General features: G+C 39.0%; 1 protein-coding gene across 8 annotated transcripts in view; it reads right to left on the reverse strand.

The window, feature by feature from the left end:
- The window catches only part of BEND6 (BEN domain containing 6), a 74,709-nt gene that overhangs the window by 18,164 nt on the left and 29,382 nt on the right, over positions 1-27,163 (reverse strand). For 7 of the 8 annotated variants that reach the window (XR_005218069.1, XM_037844393.1, XM_037844390.1 and 4 more), the window contains one exon: positions 25,432-25,609. Coding sequence is in view for 7 of the 8 variants with exons in the window: in XM_037844393.1 (XP_037700321.1) it covers positions 25,432-25,609 (178 nt within the window). In the remaining variant the exon portion in view is untranslated. Of the gene's footprint in view, positions 1-11,789; positions 11,869-25,431; positions 25,610-27,163 lie in introns of those variants that run through there. The other variant, XM_037844394.1, reaches the window with a different exon arrangement.

Below are 27,163 nucleotides of genomic sequence, written 5' to 3' on the forward strand. Positions count from 1 at the left end.
CTTCTTCTATTGTTCATTGTTTATGTATAGAAACACTGCTGATTTTGGGGTGTTGATCTTGTACCTCACCACTTTTCTGAATTCATTTACTAGCTCTAGGAGCTTTGTTGTGGATTTTTTTCAGGATTTTATATACATATATATATGATCATATCATCTGCAAACAGGGAAAGTTTTACTTCTTCTTTTCCAATTTAGACGTCTTTTATTTCTTTTCCTTGCCTTATTGCTCTGGCAAGAACTTCTAGTACTATGTTGAAAAATAATGGTGACAGTGGGCATCCTTGTTTTATTCCCGATCTTAGAGGGAAAGCTTTCAGTCTTTCACCATTAAGTAGGAAGTTAGCTGTGGTCTTTTCTATATGCTGTTTATCATGTTGAGGAAGTTTCCTTCTATTCCTAGTGCTCTAAGTGTTTTTATCAAGAAAGGATGCTGTACTTTGTGAAATGTCTTTTTTGCATCAATTGAGATTATGTTGTTTTTTCCTTTCATTCTGTTCAAGTGCTGTATTAAATTAATTGATTTTCTTATTTTGAACCAATCTTGCATACCAGGGATAAATCTCACTTGATCATGGTGTATAATTCTTTTAATATGCCATTGGTTTCAATTTGTTAGTATTTTGATGAGGATTTTTGCATCTATGTTCTTAAGAGATGTTTATCTGTAGTTTTCTTGTAGTATCGGTATCCAGCTTTGGTATGAGGGTGATGTTGGCTTCATAGAATGAGTTAGGGAGTGTCCTCTCTGATTCAAGTTTTTGGAAGAGTTTGAGCAGAGTTGGAATTAAATCTTGAAATATTTGGTAGAATCCTCTGTGAAACCATCTTGTCTGGGGTTTTTCTTTTGGGGGAGGTTTTTGATTACTGATTCAATCTCTTTACTAGTCATTAGTTTGTTGAGATCTTCAATTTCTTCTTGAGTCAGTGTAGGTAGTTTGTATGTTTCTAAGAATTTTTCCATTTCACCTAGGTTACCTAATTTACTGACATTCAGTTGTTCATGGTATCCATTGTAGTTCTTTTTATTCTAGTGGGGTCAATAGTAATGTCCCCCTTTTCATTTCTAATTATCATTATTTATATCCTCTCTTTTTTTCTTTCTCTCTCTAGGTAAAGGTTTATGGATTTTATTGATCTTTTCAAAGAACAAAGTTTTGGTTTTGTTGATTTTCTCTATTGTTTCTTGTTCTCTATTTCATTTATCTCTGTTCTAATCTTTGTTATTTCCTTCCTTATGCTCACTTTGGGTTTGATTTGCTTTTCTTTTCCTAGTTCTCCCAGTTTTGAGGATAGGTCTCTGATTTGAAGTCTTTCTTCTTTTTTAATGTAAGCATTTTGAGCTATAAATTTCCCTTTCTGTACTGCCTTCACATCATCCCATAAGTTTTGTTATGTTGTATTTTTATTGTCATTTACCTCAAGATATTTCCTAATTTCATTCTGATTCCCTCTTTAACCCATTGGTTCTAAGAATATGTTATTTCGAGTGAGGCAGGGCAAGATGGCGGACTGGTGAGCTGTATGTTTTAGTTACTCCTCCAGGAAAGTAGGTAGAAAGCCAGGAACTGCGTGGACTGGACACCACAGAGCAATCTGACTTTGGGCATACTACATACAACACTCATGAAAACGTGGAACTGCTGAGATCAGCGAAATCGGTAAGTTTTTGTGGCCAGGGGACCCTCACCCCTCCCTGCCAGGCTCAGTCCCGTGGGAGGAGGGGCTGTCAGCTCCGGGAAGGAGAAGGGAGAACTGCGGTGGCAGCCCTTATCAGAAACTCATTCTACTGATCCAAACTCCAACCATAGATAGACTGAGACCAGACACCAGAGAATCTGAGAGCAGCCAGCCCAGCAGAGAGGAGACAGGCATAGAAAAAAACAACACGAAAAACTCCAAAATAAAAGCGGAGGATTTTTGGAGTTCTGGTGAACATAGAAAGGGGAAGGGCAGAGCTCAGGCCCTGAGGCTCATATGCAAATCCCGAAGAAAAGCTGATCTCTCTGCCCTGTGGACCTTCCTTAATGGCCCCTAATTGCTTTGTCTCTACCATTTCAATAACCCATTAGATCTCTGAGGAGGGCCCTTGTTTTTTTTTTTTTTTTTTAAATCCTTTTTTCTTTTTCTAAAACAATTACTCTAAGAAGCCCAATACAGAAAGCTTCAAAGACTTGCAATTTGGGCAGGTCAAGACAAGAGCAGAACTAAGACAGCTCTGAGACAAAAGGCAATAATCCAGTGGCTGAGAAAATTCACTAAACACCACAACTTCCCAAGAAAAGGGGGGTGTCCGCTCACAGCCATCATCCTGGTGGACAGGAAACACTCATGCCCATCACCAGCCCCACAGCCCAGAGCTGCCCCAGACAACCCAGTGTGACGGAAGTGCTTCAAATAACAGGCACACACCACAAAACTGGGCGTGGACATTAGCCTTCCCTGTAACCTCAGCTGATTGTCCCAGAGTTGGGAAGGTGGAGCAGTGTGAATTAACAAAGCCCCATTCAGCCACCATTTCAGCAGACTGGGAGCCTCCCTACACAGCCCAGCAGCCCAGAACCGCCCTGGGGGGATGGCACTCACCTGTGACATAGCACAGTCATCCCTCAACAGAGGACCAGGGGGTGCACAGCCTGGAAGAGGGGCCCACTTGCAAGTCTCAGGAGCCATACGCCAATACCAAGGACTTGTGGGTCAGTGGCAGAAGAGACAAACTTGTGGCAGGACTGAACTGAAGGATTAGACTATTGCAAGCAGATTCAAAAGTCTAGGATCACCAGGGAGATTTGATTCTTAGAGCCACCCCCCCTCCCTGACTGCCCAGAAACATGCCCCATATACAGGGCGGGCAACACCAACTACACACGCAAGCTTGGTACACCAATTGGACCCCACAAGGCTCACTCCCCCACTCACCACAAAGGCTAAGCAGGGGAGAACTGGCTAGTGGAGAACAGGTGGCTTGTGGACGCCACCTGCTGGTTAGTTAGAGAAAGTGTACTCCATGAAGCAGTAGATCTGATAAATTAGAGATAAGGACTTCAATTGGTCTACAAATCCTAAAAGAACCCTATCAAGTTCAGCAAATGCCAAGAGGCCAAAAACAACAGAAAATTCTAAAGCATACAAAAAAACCAGACGATATGGATAACCCAAGCCCAAGCACCCAAATCAAAAGATCAGAAGAGACACAGCACCTAGAGCAGCTACTCAAAGACCTAAAGATGAACAATGAGACCATAGTATGGGATACAAAGGATATCAAGAAGACCCTAGAAGAGCATAAAGAAGACATTGCAAGACTAAATAAAAAAATGGATGATCTTATGGAAATTAAAGAAACTGCTGACCAAATAAAAAAGATTCTGGACACTCATAGTACAAGACTAGAGGAAGGTGAACAACGAATCAGTGACCTGGAAGATGACAGAATGGAAAATGAAAGCATAAAAGAAAGAATGGAGAAAAAAATTGAAAAAATCGAAACGGACCTCAGGGATATGATAGATAATATAAAATGTCCGAATATAAGACTCATTGGTGTTCCAGAAGGAGAAGAAAAGGGTAAAGGTCTAGGAAGAGTATTCAAAGAAATTGTTGGGGAAAACTTCCCAAATCTTCTAAACAACATAAATACACAAATCATAAATGCTCAGCGAACTCCAAATAGAATAAATCCAAATAAACCCACTCCGAGACATATTCTGATCACACTGTCAAACACGGAAGAGAAGGAGCAAGTTCTGAAAGCAGCAAGAGAAAAGCAATTCACCACATACAAAGCAAACAGCATAAGACTAAGTAGTGACTACTCAGCAGCCACCATGGAGGCCAGAAGGCAGTGGCACGATATATTTAAAATTCTGAGTGAGAAAAATTTCCAACCAAGAATACTTTATCCAGCAAAGCTCTCCTTCAAATTTGACGGAGAGCTTAAATTTTTCACAGACAGACAAATGCTGAGAGAATTTGCTAACAAGAGACCTGCCCTACTGGAGATACTAAAGGGAGCCCTACAGACAGAGAAACAAAGAAGGACAGAGAGACTTGGAGAAAGGTTCAGTACTAAAGAGATTCGGTATGGGTACAATAAAGGATATTAATAGAGAAAGGGGAAAAATATATATGACAAACATAAACCAAAGGATAAGATGGCTGATTCAAGAAATGCCTTCACGGTTATAACGTTGAATGTAAATGGATTAAACTCCCCAATTAAAAGATATAGATTCGCAGAATGGATAAAAAAAAAATGAACCATCAATATGTTGCATACAAGAGACTCATCTTAGACACAGGGACACAAAGAAATTGAAAGTGAAAGGATGGAGAAAAATATTTCATGCAAGCTACAGCCAAAAGAAAGCAGGTGTAGCAATATTAATCTCAGATAAAATAGACTTTAAATGCAGGGATGTTTTGAGAGACAAAAGAAGGCCACTACCTACTAATAAAAGGGGGCAATTCAACAAGAAGAAATAACAATCGTAAATGTCTATGCACCCAATCAAGGTGCCACAAAATACATGAGAGAAACACTGGCAAAACTAAAGGAAGCAATTGATGTTTTCACAATAACTGTGGGAGACTTCAACACATCACTCTCTCCTATAGATAGATCAACCAGACATAAGACCAATAAGGAAACTGAAAACCCAAACAATCTGATAAATGAATTAGATTTAACAGACATATACAGGACATTACATCCCAAATCACCAGGATACACATACTTTTCTTGTGCTCACGGAACTTTCTCCAGAATAGATCATATGCTGGGACATAAAACAAGCCTCAATAAATTTAAAAAGATTGAAATTATTCAAAGCACATTCTCTGACCACAATGGAATACAATTAGAAGTCAATAACCATCAGAGACTTAGAAAATTCACAAATACCTGGAGGTTAAACAACACACTCCTAAACAATCAGTGGGTTAAGAAGAAATAGCAAGGAGAAATTGCTAAATATATAGAGATGAATGAAAATGAGAACACAACATACCAAAACCTATGGGATGCAGCAAAAGCAGTGCTAAGGGGGAAATTATAGCACTAAACGCATATATTAAAAAGGAAGAAAGAGCCAAAATCAAAGAACTAATGGATCAACTGAAGAAGCTAGAAAATGAACAGCAAACCAATCCTAAACCAAGTAGAAGAAAAGAAATAAGAAGGATTAAAGCCGAAATAAATGACATAGAGAACAAAAAAAACAATAGAGAGGATAACTATCACCAAAAGTTGGTTCTTTGAGAAGATCAAGAAGATTGACAAGCCTCTAGCTAGACTGACAAAATCAAAAAGAGAGAAGACCCAGATAAACAAAATAATGAATGAAAAAGGTGACATAACTGCAGATCCTGAAGAAATTAAAAAAATTATAAGAGGATACTATGAACAACTGTATGGCAACAAACTGGATAATGTAGAGGAAATGGACAATTTCCTGGAAACATATGAACAACCTAGACTGACCAGAGAAGAAATAGAAGACCTCAACCAACCCATCACAAGCAAAGAGATCCAATCAGTCATCAAAAATCTTCCCACAAATAAATGCCCAGGGCCAGATGGCTTCACAGGGGAATTCTACCAAACTTTCCAGAAAGAACTGACACCAATCTTACTCAAACTCTTTCAAAACATTGAAGAAAATGGAACACTACCTAACTCATTTTATGAAGCTAACATCAATCTAATACCAAAACCAGGCAAAGGTGCTACAAAAAGGGAAAACTACCAGCCAATCTCCCTAATGAATATAGATGCAAAAATCCTCAACAAAATACTTGCAAATCTAATCCAAAGACACATTAAAAAAATCATACACCATGACCAAGTGGGGTTCATTCCAGGCATGCAAGGATGGTTCAACATAAGAAAATCAGTCAATGTATTACAACACATTAACAATTTGAAAGGGAAAAATGAAATGATCATCTCAATAGATGCTGAAAAAGCATTTGACAAAATCCAACATCCGTTTTGGATAAAAACACTTCAAAAGGTAGGAATTGAAGGAAACTTCCTCAATATGATAAAGAGCATATATGAAAAACCCATAGTCAGCATAGTACTCAATGGTGAGAGACTGAAAGCCTTCCCTCTAAGATCAGGAACAAGACAAGGATGCCCGCTGTCACCACTGTTATTCAACATTGTGCTGGAAGTGCTAGCCAGGGCAATCCAGCATGACAAAGAAATAAAAGGCATCCAAATGGAAAAGAAGAAGTAAACTGTCATTGTTTGCAGATGATATGATCTTATATCTAGAAAACCCTGAGAAATCGACGATACAGCTACTAGAGCTAATAAACAAATTTAGCAAAGTAGCGGGATACAGATTAATGCACATAAGTCAGTAATGTTTCTATATGCTAGAAATGACAAACTGAAGAGACACTCAAGAAAAAGATACCATTTTTCAATAGCAACCTAAAAAAATCAAGTACCTAGGAATAAACTTAACCCAAAGATGTAAAAGACCTATACAAAGAAAAACTACATAACCTCTACTAAAAGAAATAGAAGGGGACCTTAAAAGATGGAAAAATATTCCATGTTCATGGATAGGAAGACTAAATGTCATTAAGATGTCCAATTCTTACCCAAACTCATCTACAGATTCAATGCAATCCCAATCAAAATTCCAACAACCTACTTTGCAGACTTGGAAAAGCTAGTTATTAAATTTATTTGGAAAGGGAAGATGCCTCTCGAATTGCTAAAGACACTCTAAAAAAGAAAACGAAGTGGGAGGGACTTACACTCCCTGACTTTGAAGCTTATTAGAAAGCCACAGTGTCAAAACAGCATGTACTGGCACAAAGATAGACATATAGATCAATGGAATCGAACTGAGAATTCGGAGATAGACCCTCAGATCTATGGCCGACTGATCTTTGATAAGGCCCCCAAAGTTAGTGAACTGAGTCATAATGGTCTTTTCAACAAATGGGGCTGGGAGAGCTGGATATCCATATCCAAAAGAATGAAAGAGGACCTCTACCTCACCCCCTACACAAAAATTAACTCAAAATGGATGAAAGATCTCAATATAAAAGAAAGAGTACCATCATAAAACTCCTAGAAGATAATGTAGGAAAACATCTTCAAGACCTTGTATTAGGCGGCCACTTCTCCTAGACTTAACACCCAAGCACAAGAAACAAAAGAAAAAATAGATAAATGGGAACTCCCTCAAGCTTAGAAGTTCTTCTGCACCTCAAAGGAATTTCTCAAAAAGGTAAAGAGGCAGCCAACTCAATGGGAAAAAATTTTTGGAAACCATGTTATCTGAGAAAAGACTGATATCTTGCATATATAAAGAAATTCCTACAACTCAATGACAATAGTACAGACGGCCCAATTATAAAATGGGCAAAAGATATGAAAAGACAGTTCTCTGAAGAGGAAATACAAATGACCAAGAAACACATGAAAAAATGTTCAGCTTCACTAGCTATTAGAGAGATGCAAATTAAGACCACAATGAGATACCATCTCACACCGATTAGAATGGCTGCCATTAAACAAACAGGAAACTACAAATGCTGGAGGGGATGTGGAGAAATTGGAACTCTTATTCATTGTTGGTGGAAACATTGTTGATGGAAATATTCCATTGTTGGTGGAAACATCTATTGCTTGTTGGTGGAAACATCTATTGCTTCCTTTGGTTTTGCCAATGTTTGTCACATGTACTTTGGATCATCCTGATTGGTTGCATAAACATTTATGATTGTTATTTCTTCTTGGTGAATTGTTCCTTTTATTAGTATATAGAGTCCTTTGTGTCTTATGATATTCTTGCATTTGAAGTCTATTTTATCTAAGATGAGTATTGCTACCCCTGCTTTCTTTTGGCTGTAGCTTGCATAGAATAATTTTTTTCATCCTTTCACTTTCAATTTCTTTGTGTTGCTGGGTCTAAGATGAGTCTCTTGTAAACAGCATTTTGATGGTTTGTATTTTTTAATCCATTCTGCCGATCTGTATCTTTTAATTGCGGAGTTTAACCCATTCACATTAAATGTTCTTACTGTGATGGCAGTTCTTGAATCAGCCATCTTATCCTTTGGTTTTTATTTGTCAGATCTACTTTTTTCCCTCTCTGTTCCGGTTTCCTATTGCTGTTGGAATGCAAAATACCAGAAATGAATTGGCTTTTATAAAGAGGTTTTATTTGGTTGCAAATTTACAGTTCTGAGTCCATAAAAGTGTCCAAACAAAGGCATAAATATGAGTATACCTTCACTGGAGAAAGGCCAATACTGTCCAGAAAGCCTCTGTTAACTTGGAAGGCATATGGCTGGTGTCTGTTTGCTTCCACGTTACATTTCAAAATGGCATTCTCCAAAATGTCCCTAGGCTTAGCTTCTTGGGGCAAACTCAAGGCTAGTATCTCCAAAGCATCAGCAAAAGTCTGCTTTTGACAGCCATCTCCAAAATGTCTTTCCAAGCTGCAGTAGCACTGAGCTCTTTCTGTCTCAGCTTTATAGATCTCTGGTAAACTAATCAAGACCCATGCTGAATGGATGGGGCCACACCTCCATGGAAATAATCTAATAAAAGGTATTACCCACAGTTGGGTGGGTCACATCTCCATGGAAACAACCTAATCTAAAGATTCCAAACAAATAAACACTAATACATCTGCCTTCCACAAGATTGCATTGAAGAACATGGTATTTTGGGAGACATAATACATCCAAACCAACATACTCTCTTTATTTCCTTTAAGTTACCCTTAGTAAACTCTTCAGTTCTGTGCCCTTCTCCAGACCTCTCTCTCCTGTCTTTTTTTCTCTGCCAGTAGAGCTCCCTTTAATATTACTTGTAGGGGCAGGTCTCTTTTTAACAAATTTTCTTAGCATTTGTTTGTCTGTGAAAATTTTAAGTTCTCCCTCAATTCTTAGGAGAGCTTTGCTGTATAAAGAATTTTTAGCTGGCAGTTTTTCTCTTTCAGAATTTGAAATATGTCATACCACTGCCTTCTTCCCTCCATGGTGCCCACTGAGCAGTCAGTACATAGTCTTATGTTGTTTCCATGGTATATGGTGAATTGCTTCTACCTTGCTGCTTTCAGAACTTTCGCCTTCTATTCAGCATCTGATAGTCTGATCAGAATATGTCTCGGAGTGGATTTATTTGGATTTATTCCACTTGGTGTTCATTGGGTATCTTTAATTTGCCTATTTATGTCACTTAGAAGAGTTGGGAAGTTTTCCCCAACAGTGTCTTCTAATACTCTTCCTAGCTTTTTACTCTTCTCTTCACCTTCCGGAACACCAATGAATCTTAAATTTGAGTGCTTCATGTTATCCATCATTTCCCTGAGATCTATTTTATTTTTTTTTTACTTTTTCACCATTTGTTGTTTTGTCCTTTCACTTTCCATCACCCTAACTTCAAGTTCACTAATTCATTCCTCGGCCTCTTCAAATCTTGTGTTATGTGTCTCAAGAATATTTTTAACTTGATCAACAGTATCTTTTATTTCCATAAGAGCCATTTTTTTTTATATACTCTTTCAAATTCTTCTTTATTCTCTTCTAGGGTCTTCTTCATATCCTTTATATCCTGAGCCATAATAATGATGTTTGTGTGTACTTCTTTGATTAATTGCTCCAAGTTCTGTGTCTCCTCTGGCTTTTTAATTTGGACGTTTTGGTTACCCATATCTTCTGTTTTCTTCATATACTTTATAATTTTCGGTTGTTTTTGGCTTCTTGACAATTTCTTATCTTGATAGGGTTCTTTTAGGTTATGCAGGATTATTTGAACATTTATCTATAATTTGGCAGAGCTACACCTTGGTGGAGTGCCCTTTCTCTGACCCACCAGTAGATTGCGTGCCTGAGCCATCTCTTACTCTCAAGCCAGTTCTCTCCAACTTTGTCTATGCACTAAATAGGGGTCCAAACCATGTGGAGGTCCAGTCAGTGCACCAATTTTCTGTGTACACTGGGGACTCCCAGCCCTGTGGGTGGGTGGGGCATGCCCTACGCAATTTGGCAGAAAGTCCGCTCCAGGACAGAGTGGTCCTGGGTGTTCCCAGGGCTGCAGGTGGAGTACTCTGGGGCTCCAGAGCTGTGTATTTCACCTTCCAGCTCAGGTGCCCCACAGTCCCTGTTTGCTGTGCACCCACAAGTCCCTGGGATTGGGGGATGGCTCCTGGCACTTCCATGTGGCAGTTTTACCTCTAGGCTGTGCAAACCGTGGGCATCCGTGGAGGAAGAATGGATGCTGTCATAAGTCCGCTGAATCCCGAATCCTGAATCCCTCAAGGAAGCTCTCAGCTGTAGGGCTGTGAGGGATTATCTCCCAGCCAAAGGCAAAGATAGCTGCCCCATTCTGTGCTCATCTGCCTGCTCCAACTGCCAGTCCCTGGCATGGGGGCTCTTGGAAACAGGTCTGTGAAGGGTTATTACCCGAGCCAAGTGCTGAGGAGGGTGTCTGGGGCGTGGAAGGCTACTCTCCTCCATGCTTGTCTGCCAGCACTAACCACGTGTTCCCCAGTGGTGTTCCAGGCCGGAACACTCACCCATCTTAAATGCAGTCTCTCAGTTTCTCCAACTACATAGTATGGGTATAGAAGTCCCTTCTCAGCTGGTGGAACCCTGGAACTGCTGTTCTGGAGTGCTTTCTGCCTTTGTTTAGTGATTTTCAAGGAGGAGAATTTTGCTGTGTCTCTCCTAATCTGCTCTCTTCCCAGTAGCCTTGGTTCCTTTTTAAAATTTCTCTTTAATTAGGCTCTTGATATGGTTCATGCATTGTTTTCCTTATATCCTTTAGTTCCTCTCTGAACTTTTCACATCTCCTTGAGCATTTTTAAGATCATTTAAAAAAATTTTTTGTTCAGTATGTCAACATTCTGGATTCTTGCATTGGTGTGTTCTTTATTTTTATACTCTTCCTTTGGATGGGCCATCATTTCCTGTTTCTTTACTTGTCATGTACTCTTTTGTTGTACACAGTACATTTTAATATATTAAAATATTAACTCTGGGATTTACTCCCTTTGGTATCTGTTTCTTGGTTTTATAAACAGTTGGTGATAAGACAGAGATTTTTTTTAGCTTCAGCCCTCCCTATTAGGAAGATCTGCCCAAGGCAACTGCAGTGTGCAAGGTTTTCCCTGTTTTACTGGTTGTCTGTCTTGTCTGGGACGTTTGCTTCTTAGTTGTTTTGGAGTTCTCCGGTTTATAGGAATTTGGTTGTCTCCCGCATATTTGAAGCCTGCAGGCCTTTGTCCCAGACTGTCCACTTCTAAAGTTTTTTGCATTCCTTCCATTATCTCATGCTGATTTGCCTGTAGGGTAAATTCTGGGAGAAGGGTCAACCCGGGTAGGACTTTCTGAAGTTGTTCTTTCCTAACCAAAACAAGGCCAGGGACCCACTAAGGGGGCACAGACTGGCTCCAAAGTGCCCTGTTGAGGGGGCCAAAGGTGCCAAAATCTTGTCTGATGGCTCCCCAAAGCTGAGCTTTCCTGGTCTGTCCAACAAATACAGCCCTTCAGCTAACTTTTCCCCACAGCCTTGAGGAATCACTGCATCTTTAAGTGCCCATCACCTTTGCCCCTTTCAGGAGAGGGTCGACAAAGGCTGTCTGCCTTTGTTAGGGTGGAGTTGAAATAATAGCTACCACTGCCTTTGTCCAGGGTGGGTTGAAACAATAGCAGCCGTCAGAGCTAGGACCTTGTGTTCCAAATTTGCTAATCAAAAGTCATAATGTTATCATCTGTGCTTACCCCTGTTCTTGGGGAAGACGATTTTTATGATCCTTTCTGTCTCTAGCAGCTATTCAGGGACTGGACCCCATGGTGGCCTGCTGCAAGACTGGGGATGGGTGACAGTGCCTGCCACATGGAGAGAGAAATTTATGGATCTTCAGTGTAATTTATCTGCCTCTTCCTTTCACTCTTCCCTGGGTATTGTACAGTGTTCTTCTGGCTTCTAGAGTTTCAAAAATAGTTGTTTCAGACAGTTCCTGTCTGTTTAATAGTTGTTTTGGTGGAAGGACTGAGTTCTGTATCTCCCTTCACCAGAAGTCTTCCAGGCATTTATCATTTTTAAAATAATAAAATCTTATAATGAAAAAGGCAGTCCTCTGCCCTATCACTTATCACCCAATTACCACCTCTAGAGGCAACCATTTCCAATTTATTTTACCTGTTTCTTCTGGTATTTAATGGTCTTAAATAATATGCATATACAACTATTTGATTCTTCTCAGATTCAGATAATTTACTGACTTTCAACTATGTAATACGAGGATTTAGCTCTCTTTCAACTCCTCCTCCAATATATACAGAAGCCTGCACACATACATAATTTACATGTAAACACACATACACACTCTTCTTTTCTACCATCCCAGTATAGTAATACAATTGCTAGTTCAATAAATATTGTCTTTTATGTTACTGTGGTTATATAAATATTATTGGTAATTCCCATCCTTTAAAACATGTTGTTCTCCTGGAGTTAAGAATTGTCTCACTTTTTAGTTAACTTATTATATTTTAAATGTTTCTGCCACTAACACATTTTTAAACTTTCTACCAGAAGTGTAAAATCTCCCCTCAGTATGTTTGGATACATCACATCATTGATTAATTTCATCTTTTTCTTGGAGATATCCCTCCTAGAAACCTCTATACTCCTCCAGTAATCTGGACTAACTGCTCTCTAGGCCACTGTATAGTGTTATCCTGGGACTTTCCTTCACTATCTTTCTGGGAATCCCCTTGTCTTTCTCCTGAATTGGATCACCTGTTTTCTGGATGCCATTCTTTTCTTTCTAGGAGAACATCCTCCATTAGCTTTCTGAAAAAGGGAGCATGGGATATATATTTTTGAGACTTGTAAGTGTGAAAATATTGTCATTCTACCCTAACACTTGGCTAATAATTTCACTGGATATACAATTTTATATTAAATAATTTCCCTTCATAATTCTGAAGGCACTGCTTAATTATCTTGGAGCATACAGTGTTTCTGGCCAAAGTCCCAAGTCATTCTGACTCTTAATCAGTAGCCTGTTAGCTTGTACTCTCTGAAAGCTTTAAGATCTTCTCTTTACTTCTGGTGTTGAAATCTCACAATATTAGGCCTTGGGCAGGACTTTTGCATTAATTATGCTGGGATTTCAGTGGTATCTTTCAATCTAGAAATTTGTGTCCTTCAGTTTGAAAATTTGCTGTATTCTTTTTTTCTCCTTTAATTTTTTTTAAAATTCTGGTAACATATTGTTATGGATTGAACCATGTCCCCCCAAATGACATGTTCAAGTCCTAAACCCTAGTCCTGTGAATGTGAACTCATTTGTAAATATATCTTTTTTTAAATTCGGTTTTATTGAGATATATTCACCTACCATACAGTCATCCACGGTGTACAGTCAACTGTTCACAGTTCCATCATATTGTTATACATCCATCACCCCAATCAATTTTTTAACATTTTCATTACTCCAAAAAGAATGAAAATAAGAATTAAAAATAAAAGTAAAAAGAACACCCAAATCATTCCACCACCCCCTCCCACCTTATTTTTCATTTAGTTTTTGTCCCTATTTTTCTACTCATTCATCCATACCCCGGATAAAGGGAGCATGAGTCACAAGGTTTTCATAATCACAGTCACACTATGAAAACTACATAGTTATACAGTCATCTTCAAGAATCAAGGCTACTGGATTGCAGTTCAACAGTTTCAGGTATTTCCTTCTGGCTATTCCAATACACTAAAAACTAAAAAGGGATATCTATATACCACATAAGAATGCCCTCCAGAGTGACCTCTTGACTCCATTTGAGATCTCTCAGCCACTGAAACTTTATTTTGTTTCATTTTGCTTCCCCCTTTTTGGTCAAGAATATTTTCTCAATCCCACAATGCCAGGTCCAGATTCATCCCCAGGAGTCATATCCTGCATTGCCAGGGAGATTTACACCCCCGGGAGTCATGTCCCATGTAGGGGGGAGGGCAGTGAGTTCACCTGCCCAGTGGGCTTAGAGAGAGTGAGAGGCCACATCTAAACGACAAAGAGGTTCTCTGGGGGAGACTCTTAGGCACAATTGTAAGTAGGCTTAACTTCTCCTTTGCAGTAACAAGTTTCATAAGGGCAAGCCCCAAGATCGAGGGCTTGGCCTACTAAATTGTTTCTCCTCAATGTTTGTGAGAATATCAGTAATAATCCAGGTGGGGACGTCCAACATTTCTGCATTTTCCCCCAGTTCCTCAGGGGAGCTCTGCATATTTTATTCTCTGCCCAAATTACTTTGGTATGTATCAGTATTTCACACTAACCTGTACAAACCTACTGGATCTCACTTCCTAGTCAAAGTTCCATGTAATTATAGTTTTTGAACAAACTGACCGTACAAGTTAAATTATTTAGTGTGCTGCAGAAAATACAGATCCTGTACCAAATAAATATCTCTTCCTTTGGTCTCACACAGAAGTTGAAGTTTTAAAACATAGTCAATATCATCCTTTACCCTTTTGCCTAATTCTCCTTAGTCCTAACCAGATCTGCTTCATTCGTATCTCTAATTGAAGTCTGGACTTGTTTTCAGCTTTTTTGTAAACAGATCTTTGACGATGTTATTAGTTAAGATGAAGCCAAACTAGATTAGGGTGGGCTTTAATCCAGAATGATCAGAATCCTCATAAGCAGAGTAAATTTGAAGACAGGAGACATATAGGGAGAGAAACAGCCATGTGACAGAGGTAGAGTTATTGAGAACATTGCTGAGAAAAGTGATCTCTGTTTTTTTGTGTTAGAGGATTTTCTCAAACCCCCTGTTGCAGCTATGCCCAGTGTTTCTGAATTAACAGACTTTGGTACAATCTCTCCAGCTTTTGCTGTGATGAAGGAACAGTTGTTGCAGGCCACATGGGAAGAATTTATTTGTGAATTTGTTGGTCAAAGGGATCTTTATGTAGGTTTTTCAATTAACCCTCCAGTTTTTAAGTTGACCAGCCCTATCATAGTCTCGTGAACCTTTTTGCAGTTCTGTGGTGTGATTTGGCTTGTTTTTTAACTTCTCTGACTCTAACTCCTTCCTACCCCATTACAGACTGAGATTTTAGCTTTTCCCAGATTAAGTCAGTCACCACTAATCCATCTGCTTTTCAGCTTCTAAAATTTTATGGGCATCTTTTGTCTGCTGTGGTCTTTTCTTGAGTTTTCTTGGTTTTAGTGCTTTTATGCCTTTTACATTTATTTTAGTGGGATTTCAAGAAAGGAGGGAGATTCACATATTTAAATAAAGCTTTCTGCCGCATCTAAAAGAAGGTAGGCAAAACTTGTTGATTTTTGACTCTACTGAAATCTCATTAGTTACAAGATTTGAGTTTTTAGTTGATGCTTCCTAGGTGGACATTCATTCTCTATAAATAATGCCATTTAATAACCTGCTATACAACAGATATATCATTCATTTCTTTTCACATCTTATTGTGTTAGTCAGTTGTGACTTATAAGATATGTTTCAAGTCTGTAACACACACATAGCATACTCACATTTGCCACTCTGAATGTCTAGAAAGACAGGTATATTCTGTCATTTTTCTTATTTAGTAGACTTTATAAACAGAGAAACAGTCCTGATTTTTAGTTCGAAGAGTTATTGGGAAAATTACTGAGCAAAAGATAAATAACTAGCATGTACTGTTGTCTCAGACCCCTTTCTTTGTTTGGATTACATATGAAATATTTCACCTGTTTAGTATCTTCCTAGTTCCTGTTGCTTCACAAAGAGGCGTACCCTGACCATGCTATTTGAAATTATAAACCGCCTCCTTTTCCTCAAATATCTTTCCTTCTTTACCTGCTCCAGTTTTTCCATAGCACTTATCATCTTCTAACATATTATATAATTTACTTAGTTATTATTTTTATTGTTTTTGACTGTCTCTCTCCACTAGAATGTAAACTTCATGAGGTCATAGATTTTTGTTTTGTTCACTGATTTTCCTAGGTACTTAGAATTGTGCCTGACATATAGTAGGGACTCAATAAATATTTACTGAATGAATAAATGAATAAATGAACACTGCTGTGGCAGCAGGCAGATTCTGATTATCCCTGTTGCTTGAAAACCAAACAATATCCAACTTTATTAGAGTTGTATTTTAGAGTTATATTCTAGTATGTGTGTATGGGGGAAGAGCAGACAATATTAAATATACAATAGGTTATATAGAGTTATAAGTTCCAAGGACAAAGCAAAGCAGGGAAAGGGGATATAAAATGTTAGGGGGGAGGCTAGAGGTTAAAGTTTTAGATGGATGAAGGCCATCAGGGAATAGATGAATTTGGAGAGGACCTAAAGGAACTGAGAGTGCAAACTGTGTGGATATCTGGAGGAGGAATATTCCAGGCAGAGGGAATGGCCAGACAGTAAAGTAAGACTATGCCTGATTAGGAAGAGGAACCCACCCAGAAAACCCAGGGACCCTATGCCAATACCAAGGACTTGTGGGTCACCAGCAGAGACAATCTGTGGTGAGCCTGAAATGAAGGTTTAGACTCTTGCAACAGCCTTAAATCTCCAGGAACACCTGGGAAGTTTGATTATTAAAGCTGCCCTGCCTCCCTAACCACTCAGAAACACACCCCACATTCAGGGTGGACAACACCAACAACACACCCAAACTTGGTGCACCAAATGAACCCCACAAGAATCAGACCCCCACACACCACAAAGACAAAGTTGGGCAGAACTGACTTGAGGGGAATAGGTGACTCGTGGAAGCCATCTGCTGGTTAGTTAGAGAATGTGTACACCACCAAGCTGTAGATCTGACAAATTAGAGATTGGTGTCTGAATAATCTTTTATATCCTAAAAGAACCCTATCAGATAGCAAAACAAATGCCAAGAGTCCCAAAACAACAGAAAATTTGAAAGCATATGAAAAAACCAGATGATATGGATAACCCAAACCGAAATACCCAAATGAAAGATCAGAGGAGACACAGTACTTGGAGCAAGTAATCAAATAACTAAAGACAAACAATGAGAGCATGGCACAGGATATAAAGGACATGAGGAAGACCCTAGAAGAGCATAAAGAAGAAATTGCAAGAGTAAATAAAAAAATAGATGATCTTATGGAAATAAAAGAAACTGTTGACCAAATTAAAAAGATTCTGGATACTCATAGTACAAGACTAGAGGAAGGTGAACAATGGCTCAGTGAACTCGAGAACCACAGAACGGAAAATGAAAGATCAAAGGAAAGAATGGGGAAAAAATTGAAAAAATCGAAATGGATCTCAGGGATGTGATAGATAAAATAAAACATCCAAATATAAGACTCATTGGTGTCCCAGAAGGGGAAGAGAAGGGTAAAGGTCTAGAAAGAGTATTCAAAGAAACTGTTGGGGAAAACTTCCCAAAACTTCTACACAATATAAATACACAAAGCATAAATGCCCAGTGAACTCCAAGTAGAATAAATCCAAATAAACCCACTCCAAGACATATTCTGATCAGACTGTCAAATGCTGAAGAGAAGGAGCAGGTTCTGAAAGCAGCAAGAAAAAAGCCATTCACCACATACAAAGAAAACAACATAAGACTAAGTAGTGACTACTCAGCGGCCACCATGGAGGCGAGAAGGCAGTGGCATGACATATTTAAAATTCTGAGAGAGAAAACTTTCCCACCAAGAATACTTTATCCAGCAAAACTCTCCTTCAAATTTGAGGGAGAGCTTAAATTTTTCGCAGACAAACAAATGCTGAAAGATTTTGCTAATAAAAGACTTGGCCTACTTTAGATACTAAAGGGAGCCCTACCAACAGAGAAACAAAGAAAGAAGAGAGAGACATAGAGAAATTTAACAGACATATATAGAACATACTACATCTCAAATCACCAGGATACACATTCTTCTCTTGTGATCACGGAAATTTCTCCAGAATAGACCATGGGCTGGGACATAAAACAAGCCTCAATAAATTTAAAAAAATTGAAATTATTCAAAGCACATTCTCTGACCATAATGGAATACAAATAGAAGTCAATAACCAACAGAGATTTAGAAAATTCACAAACATCTGGAGATTAAAAATGAGGGGGAGATGAAAACATTCCTGGATAATCAAAAGCTGAGGGACTTCATCACCAGTAGAGCAGTCCTATACGAAATGCTAAAGGGAATTGTGCAGGCTGAAAGGAAGGGACACTAAACAATTGACTGAAACCACATGAAGAAATAAAGATTTCCAGTAAAGATCACATGTAAATATACATATCAATACTACTGTATTTTTGATTTGTAACTCCACTATTTACTTCCTACAGGATCTAAAATACATAAAGTGTAATGATAAGTCAGTGGTTTTGGACTCAATGTAAAATATGTAATTTTTGACAAGAACTACATAAAGGTGGGGGGATGAGGAATATAGGAACATAGTTTATGTGTCCTATTGAAGTTAAATTGGTATCAAAGAAAAACAAGATTGTTATAGATTTAAGATGTTAAATTTAAGCCCCACGGTAAACACAAAGAAAGTATCAGAGAATATGATCAGAGAGATGAAAAGCAGAGTGTGGGTTATAAGAAGTGGGGGAAGGGGCAATGGGGAGTATAAGAAATGAGTGTGGGTTTCTGTTTGGGGTGAAGGGAAATTTGTAGAAATGGATGGTGGGAAGGTGATGGCATTGCAACATTGTGAATGTGATTAATCCCACTAAATGGAATGCTTGGGAGGGGTTGGAAGGGGAAGATTTATGCTGCATATGTGTTTCCACAGTTGAAAAAAAAAAAGACAGTCCAAATAGATAATGACAATTAAATGCCATAGATGATCCTGGATGAGATTTAAGAATAGAGGAGAAAAGGCTCAAAAGGACACAATTGGGACCTAAGAAAAAAATGAAATATAGAATGTAAGCTTTATATCAATGTTAAATTTCGTGAACTTCTTAACTACATTTAATGTGATTACATAAATGAATATTCTTCATAGGAAATGTATATGTGAATTATATTATTTGTTCAAGGATGTCTGCAACTTGCTCTCAGAAGACAGCAATAGAAGTTGGATGATAGACAAGGAGGGAGGGAGGGAGGGAGGGAGCAATAGATGATGGATGATAGACAAGGAGGGAAAGAAAGAAAGAAATGTTAAAGTGACAAAATATTAAAGTTGGTAGATCGGGGTATCAGTGGAGGGAGGTTGGGGTATGCTGGAGTTCTGTGTATGGGGTTTGTATTATTTTTGCAACTGTTACTGTAAGTTTGAATTTATTTCAAAATAAAAATTAACAAACAAACAAACAAACAAACATTATGCCTGATGTCTTCGAAGAAAAGCAAGTGATCCAGTGGGGCTAGATCAGAGAGAAGGTTGAGGACAGGAGAAAAATAATGCCAGAGAAATAAATAGAGGGGAGATGGCCAGATCATAAGGACTTAGCCATCATAATAGGGACATTAGTTTTTGCCCCATGTGAAGTGGGGATTTATTGGAGGGTTTTGAAGAGAGGAGTGACATGAACTGATATGTTTCAACAGGATAGTTACTGTTGCTGGGTTGAGAATAAGAGTGCAAAGGAGCAAGAGCAGAAGTATGGAAACCAGTTAGGAGGCCACTGAAATAATCTAGGTGAAAGATAATGGTGACTCGGACCAGAGTAGCAGTAGTGGGAGTGCAAAAAAAGGGACTGAATTCCAAAAATATTTTGGAGGTAAAGACAGTAGGATTTGCTTATGGGACCAGTGTGGGATCTTAAAGAGATAAAGAAGTTCAAGATAATATCATGGCTTTTGGCTTGAGAAATTAGAATAATGAAGTTACCATTAATGGTGATGAGGAAGAAAGAGAAAAACAGATTGAGGGAGGTCAGGAATGCTGTTTGGGACATGTTAGTCTGAGAGGCCTTGTAGTTAGGTCATGGATACAGTTGGACAATGAGTCTGGAGTTTGAGGAAGACATCGAAGTGGTGTCTGTAAATCACCAATGGATTTTTAATGCCACATGATTGGATAGGATCACCTATCCTCCAAGTGAATGCAGATAGAAAGGAACGAAATCTAGGACTCAGTCTAGGACTAGGCCTAGGGCATCATCATATATTTACAGGGTGGGTAATGAATGGAATTGGCCAAATAGACAGTGATGGAAAGACCAGCAAAGAAAGAAGCAAACTGATGCATGTGGTGTCCTGGAGACTTTCAAGGAAGGAAGGAGATTGTCAAACAAATGCTGCTCATGGGGCACTTGGGATGACAATTGAGAAATGACCATTGGGTTTAGTAATGTGGAGGTTATTGGTGATCTTGAGAAGAGGAGTACAAAGGAATGATAAGCACCTAAGTGGAGTGGGATCAAGAGGGAACAAAAGGGGAAAATTGAAGAGAGTGTGTATGTATATAGTTAAGTGTTTTAAGGAGCTTTCCTATAAAGGGAAGGAGAGAAATAGGATGAAAGGTGGAGAATCAAATGGGCTGAAAAAGGGTTTTTGTTTTTTTTTTAATGGGAGAAATAATACCATGTCTAATAATAATGGGACTGATCCATTTGAAAAGGAAAACTTGGTCATGCAGGAGAAAGTGGGAGAATTGCTGGAGCAGTGTCCTTGATTAGGGGAAAGCGGATAGGATCTGGTGCATACAGGTGGAGAGACTCTCTTTGGGTAGGAATAAGGATAGGTCATCCATGAGTAACGGAGAGAAAGTGGAGCCTGTAAGCACAGGTACAGGGAGATGAGAGGGAGTCTTTTCTTTTCCTCCAATTCCTCAGTGAATTAGAGAGCAAAGTCATTAACTGAGGGTGAGGATAAGAGAGGTGACAGAGAGAGGAGAAAAATGAAATGGCAATTCTTGACTGTGGGAGAGAAAAGAAACCCTTTTGGTCATAGTAAGTGATTCTTTTCATATACTGTTAAACCTCATTTACCACTCTTTTGTCTAGAATTTTCTTATCTATATTTATAACAGAAATTGTTCTATAATTTTCTTTTTTGAGGTTTATGCATCAGGTACTGGTGCCACTGAGTAAAAACAGTGACAATAACATTAATAAAGAGCACTACTGAGCACCCATCATGTGCCAGGCACTGGGTAAAGCATTTCTCTTAATTATCTCATTTAATCTTCATGGCAACAAGGAAATTATATATTATCCCTGTCTTAGTTTGCTAATGCTGCAGAATGCAAAACACCAGAGATGGATAGGCTTTTATAAAACGGGGGTTTATTTCACTACACAATTACAGTCTTAAGGCCACAAAGCGTCCAAGGTAACACATCAGCAATCGGGTACCCTCACCGGAGGATGGCCAATGGCCTCCGGAAAACCTCTGTTAGCTAGGAAGGCAGCTGGCATCTGCTCCAAAGCTCCGGCCTCAAAACGGCTTTCTCCCAGGACGTTCATTTCTAGCAAGCTTGCTTCTCTTCAAAACATCACTCCCAGCTGCACTCCCTTTCCTCTTTGAGTCAGCTCATTTATATAGCTCCACCGATCAAGGCCCACCCCGAATGGGTGGGGCCACGCCTCCATGGGAACATCTCATCAAAATTATCTCCCACAGCTGGGTGGGGCACACTCCAAGCAAATCCAACCAGCACCAAAACTTCTGCCCCACACAAGACTACAAAGATAATGGCATTTGGGGGACACAATACACTCAAACCAGCACATTCCACCCCCTGGAACCCAAAATGACATTATCTTTCCAAATACAAAACACATTTGTTCAACAACAATATCACAAAAACTTAAAGCATTTCAGTAACAAAAGTTAAGTACAAAATCCCATCAAAATCAAATATAGGCGTGGTCAGTCCTAAGGCATACTTTTCCTTTAGCTTTGAATCTGTGAACTTAGAACAAGTTATGTGCTTCCAATATACAAAGGAGGGACATTCATAGGATAAACATTCCCATTGCCATAAGGAGAAACAGTAAGGAAAACAGGGTTAACAGGAGCAAAACAGTTCTTAAAACCCGCAGGACAAACTCCATTAGATTTCAAAGTCCAAGAGTCATTTACAGAACAATGTTGCATCCTTGGGGCTTGAGAGAGCGGGAGCCTAACCCTTCCCAAGGGCCTTTTCAGCAGCCCGTTCCTCTCTAAACGCTTGGGTGAGTGCTCCAACATTTCCACACATTGGGGAGACCACCTTCTCGGCTCCACCCTCCTCAAACCTCGGGGCAGCTCCCGGATTCCCTTCCATTTCCGGGGCACACGCTCAACCCCTTCCGAACAGTGTGGTGGCAGCCAGGCTCTCCCCAATTCCCTGGGAATGTGCTCCAACCTCTTTGGGACCTGAGGTGGCAAAACTCTCCAGAGCATCGAGGCGGAAGGCCCGCCCTCGACCTCCAGGGCAAACTCACCCTTTCCATGCATGTGGGCTGCTCCGCTCTCCCAGCCCGAGACCTCTTGACTCCAGACCTCAACCTCCATGGCTCTGTCTTTGAAGAAATTTTTCCTTCAGTTTGTTTCTTGTCTGTCTCCTCCAGTCCAGACCGGCAATGGCTCCGTCTATAAAGATCTCGCAAAAATTCTGTTGGCTTTGCATGAAGCATGCAGGGGTCAAAGCCATCAGACAATAGGAGTTTCCACAAATCCTTTCTGCTTAACTCCTTATCCAATCTTGGCTTGTCCTCAGGTTGGGCTGTAGCTTCTGGGATTCTACCCACTGGAAGCCCGTAATTTCCAAGCCATCAACTTCTGGTTTCTTTGAACCCAAGAGTTCAGTTCCTAGTTTATCTCTCTCTGCTCGCATTTTACTATAAGCTGCAAGGAGAAGCCAGGATACGTCCTCCACACGTAGTCTGGACATCTCCTCAGCTAAGTATTCCAAGTTGTTGCTTCCAGATTCTTCCTTCCATCTGACACCAGGACTCAATTTTGCCAAATTCTCTGCCACTTTAAAACAAGGATCGCCTTTCTTCCAGTTTACAACACATGCATCATTTCTGTTCAAGTCCTCATCAGAAGTATCTTTAGAGTCCATATTTCCACAAACAGTCTCTTTAAAGCAGTTTTGGCCTTTTCTATCAAGCTCCTCACAACTCTTCCAGAAATTTCCCCTTATCCATTTAAAAAGCCGTTCCAACATGTTTGGTATTTGCAAACTCAGCAGCAAAAGCACCCCACTTCCAGTACCAAAATCTGTCCTAGTTTGCTAATGCTGCAGAATGCAAAACACCAGAGATGGATAGGCTTTTATAAAACGGGGGTTTATTTACAATTACAGTCTTAAGGCCACAAAGCATCCAAGGTAACACATCAGCAATCGGGTACCCTCACCAGAGGATGGGCAATGGCCTCTGGAAAACCTGTTAGCTAGGAAGGCAGCTGGCATCTGCTCCAAAGCTCCGGCCTCAAAACGGTTTTCTCCCAGGACGTTCCTCTCTAGCAAGCTTGCTCCTCTTCAAAACATCACTCCCAGCTGCACTCTTCCTCCCCCCGAGTCAGCTCATTTATGTAGCTCCACCGATCAAGGCCCACCCCGAATGGGTGGGGCCACACCTCCATGAGAACATCTCATCAGAATCATTGCCCACAGCTGGGTGGGGCACATTCCAAGCAAATCCAGCCATCACCAAAACGCCTGCCCCACACAAAACCACAAAGATAATGGCATTTGGGGGACACAATACACTCAAACCGGCACAATCCCTATTTAGTAGATGAGGAAATTGAAGCTGGGGGTAAGGCACAGTAAAGTGACATGGCCAAAGCTGTACAGTTAAAAAGCAGAGTTGGAATCCAAACCAAGGTCCAAAATCTATGCATTCAAGCAGTAATTTATGCTAAGTTTTTAAACTAGTTTTCATTTTACTCTAAGTTCTTCATATAAAATGGAATTATTTTTCTTTGAAAATCTTAAAAACCTCACCAGGAAAAACCATCAATTACAAGAATGCAATATTTAAAGGGAAGAAATAAAGAAGTGATGGCTTTTTAATGGATTAATAAACATCTTATTTCTATTCACATGTGGCTGTTTCTACTTAAAACTATCAAACCTCCAATTTAATAATTATTCTTAGGGTAGCATGTGAGCCATTACTCTGTCAACCTCACCAATCACCATATTCTGTCTCCTGTCAATTCTGCCTCCAAAAATATTGTGGAAATGTCCACTTTATTTTGCAGCCATCTCCCTAGGTGTATTAGTCAGGAAACAGAACCAACAGGAGATATCTGTAAATAGTATGAGATTTTATAAAAGGGTCTCACACAACTGTGGGAATGCACAAGTCTAAATTCCATAGGGCTGGCTCAAGCTGGCACTCCATTGAAGGTCTTTGATAAATTCTCCTGAAGAGGCTGGCAGGCCGAAGCAGAGATGAAAGGTCTCTCTTCTCTTCACTGAAGCTACCACCTCCCATTTAAAAGCCTTCCATTGATCACATTAAATTTCTCTCACTGCAGAAGACACTCCCCTTAGCTGACTACCAATTAATTAGCCACAGATGCAATGAACATAGTGACGACTTAAGTCCATGAAATGTCCTCACAGCAACAGATAGGCCAGTGCTTGCTTGACCAGACAGCTGGGCACCATCACCTGGCCAAGTTGACACATGAACCTAACCACCACACTAGTCTAGGCTACCATCATCTTATTGTGGATGGGTCTTTCCCACTTTCTTTCATGTGCCATGTATACTTATTCTGCATACAGCAGCCAGAGAGATCTTCTTTTTAAAATGTTTTGTGTATTTGCTGTTTACAATAGCATGCTGCTCAATAGAGTACATAATTGCCAAATATTCAACTGTACAAAATACTGCATGGTGCTTAATCACAAATGGAAAACCTAATTTTTGGAAAAACAAAACAAAACAAAAAACACTTCAACACAACACAAGTTCCTATCAAAAGCCATTAAACAAATTGCTTTTTAATTTGCTTAGGTTGATCTTTCTCCTGTATATGTCCCCAAAGAAATGTGATTATTTTCCTGAATCACTCCCCCTAAAACAAAAACTCAAATTTAATACCTGGAATCACCAATTCTGATGGTTAATAATGAATTATAACAAGCTCCATTTTTTAGAACTTTCTCCATTAAAGGAGTATGAGACAAGCACATACTGAGATTCTTAATGTATTTGCTCTGTTTTACTGATTTTTTTTCTCTTGGGAACTACCTGAGTCAATGGCCTATACCAAATGTTCAATAAATATTTGTTGAACATTATTAAATGAATACAACATTTAGAATTTTGTAGGAATAATCTAAAATTTTATAAACAATATACTAGAAGCTTCAATAGAGCGTCCACATTATATAATCATGAGGTTTTCTTAAAATGTGAATTTTGAGTTATCAAAGTACTGATTTTCTTTTCATTCATGACAGCTGATTTGTAATAATTTTCATTATTACATATTTTCCCTTTCATCTAAAATGTCAAATTTTCTCAGAGTTTACCTTGAAGCATGACCAAAGACTGTCGGAGTCGGCTATTTTCTTTCCGGGTGTTTGTTAGTTTTTGTTTCAGACTTTTTATTTTGGTGCATAATTCCTCCTTTGACAATTCTGCTAAAGGTTCTTCATCCTCACTGGAGCTCTCAGCAGGCAGAAAGGCATTTCCCGAATATGGATCTCTCTAAAAAACAAGGCAGATACAACAAAAGGAGCTTTATAGCATCATTAATGGTTTATCCCATATTATGTATGCTGAAGGGACTTAACCAGACTTACATATTCCTGTTCTCCCAGGCACTTTCTGCTGCAGGAGAGGAACTGGGCCATAATTAGTGATCTAGCACCAATTTGTCTTCCACCATCCAGATGAACTCAGAATAAGAAAAGGATATCATAGGTTTATGCTCGTGTAACTCTTATGAAGCAGAAAATCAGGATTCTGATTTTCTGCCTAACTTCAGTGAAAAATATAAAGTAGAAAAATAGCTAACAGAGTAGAATCAGCAAGAATGCCATGCAAATCTGGGCTGTTTTCTGACATGCAATCTGACTTTGAGCAGGATGCTTCACTATCTCAACTTTATTTCTTTCATCAATAAATACATATAGAAAATTATTAAATAAAATAGGAGAGCTTAGCAACATGGCAAGATACAAACCAATATACAAAAGTTTACATGCTTCTAAACTTCCCCTATAATACACAGAAAAAAGAAGAGCAAACTACATCTAAAAAAAGTGAAAGAAAGGAAATAATAGAGATTGGAAATGGAAATATAGAAAAGAAAAAGAGAATAAATGAAACCAAAAGCAGGTTCTTTGGAAAGATCCACAAAATTGAGAAACCTTTAACTAGATTGACCATGAAAAAAAAGAGGAAGACTCAGATTACTAGAATCACAAATGAAAGAGGTGATGTTACTATCGACCTTCCAGAAATAAACAAGATTATAGGTGAAATGGACAAATATTCTAGAAAGACACAAACTACCAAAATGGATTCAAGAAGAAATAGGAATCAGATTAGATTTATTGCAAATGAAGAGACTGGTTTAGTTGAAAAAAAAAAACAAAAACAAAAACAAAAAAAAACACTTCCCACAGACAGAAGACTAGTTGCAGATGGCTTCAATGCTGACTTCTATCAATCAACTTAAAGAAGAATTAATACCAGTACTTAACAAGCATTTCAAAAACCAAAAGAGCAGGGGATACTTGCCAACTAATTTAATCAGGCCAGTATTACCCTAATACCAAAACAGGACAAAAATATCACAAGAAAAGAAAACTAGAGACCAATATCCCTTATGAAAAGGCATACAAAAATTCTCAACAAAATACTATCAAACCAAGTCCAGCTACATATAAAAATAATTTTACATGACCAAGTGGGATTTATTCAAGGAATGGAAGGTTGGGCCAACATCTGGGAATCATTTAATTTACTATATTATAGTAATTGAATACAAAACAAAAATCACATGATCATCTCAAAAGATGCAGAAAAAGCATTTGACAAAATCCAACACCCTGTTATGATAAAAACATCTATCAAATTAGATATGTGGAAAAGAAGAAAAGGCATTCATGAAAAACCCACAGCTAACACGATACTTAATGGTGAAAAGGCTGGATGGTTTCCCCCTAAGATCAGGAACAAGACAAGAATGTCCACTTGTGCCACTTCTATTCAACATTATACTGGAGGGTCTAGCCAGGGAAATTAAACAAGAAA

Source organism: Choloepus didactylus, chromosome 7, assembly GCF_015220235.1.
Source record: "Choloepus didactylus isolate mChoDid1 chromosome 7, mChoDid1.pri, whole genome shotgun sequence".
Classification (NCBI taxonomy): Eukaryota; Metazoa; Chordata; class Mammalia; order Pilosa; family Megalonychidae; genus Choloepus; species Choloepus didactylus.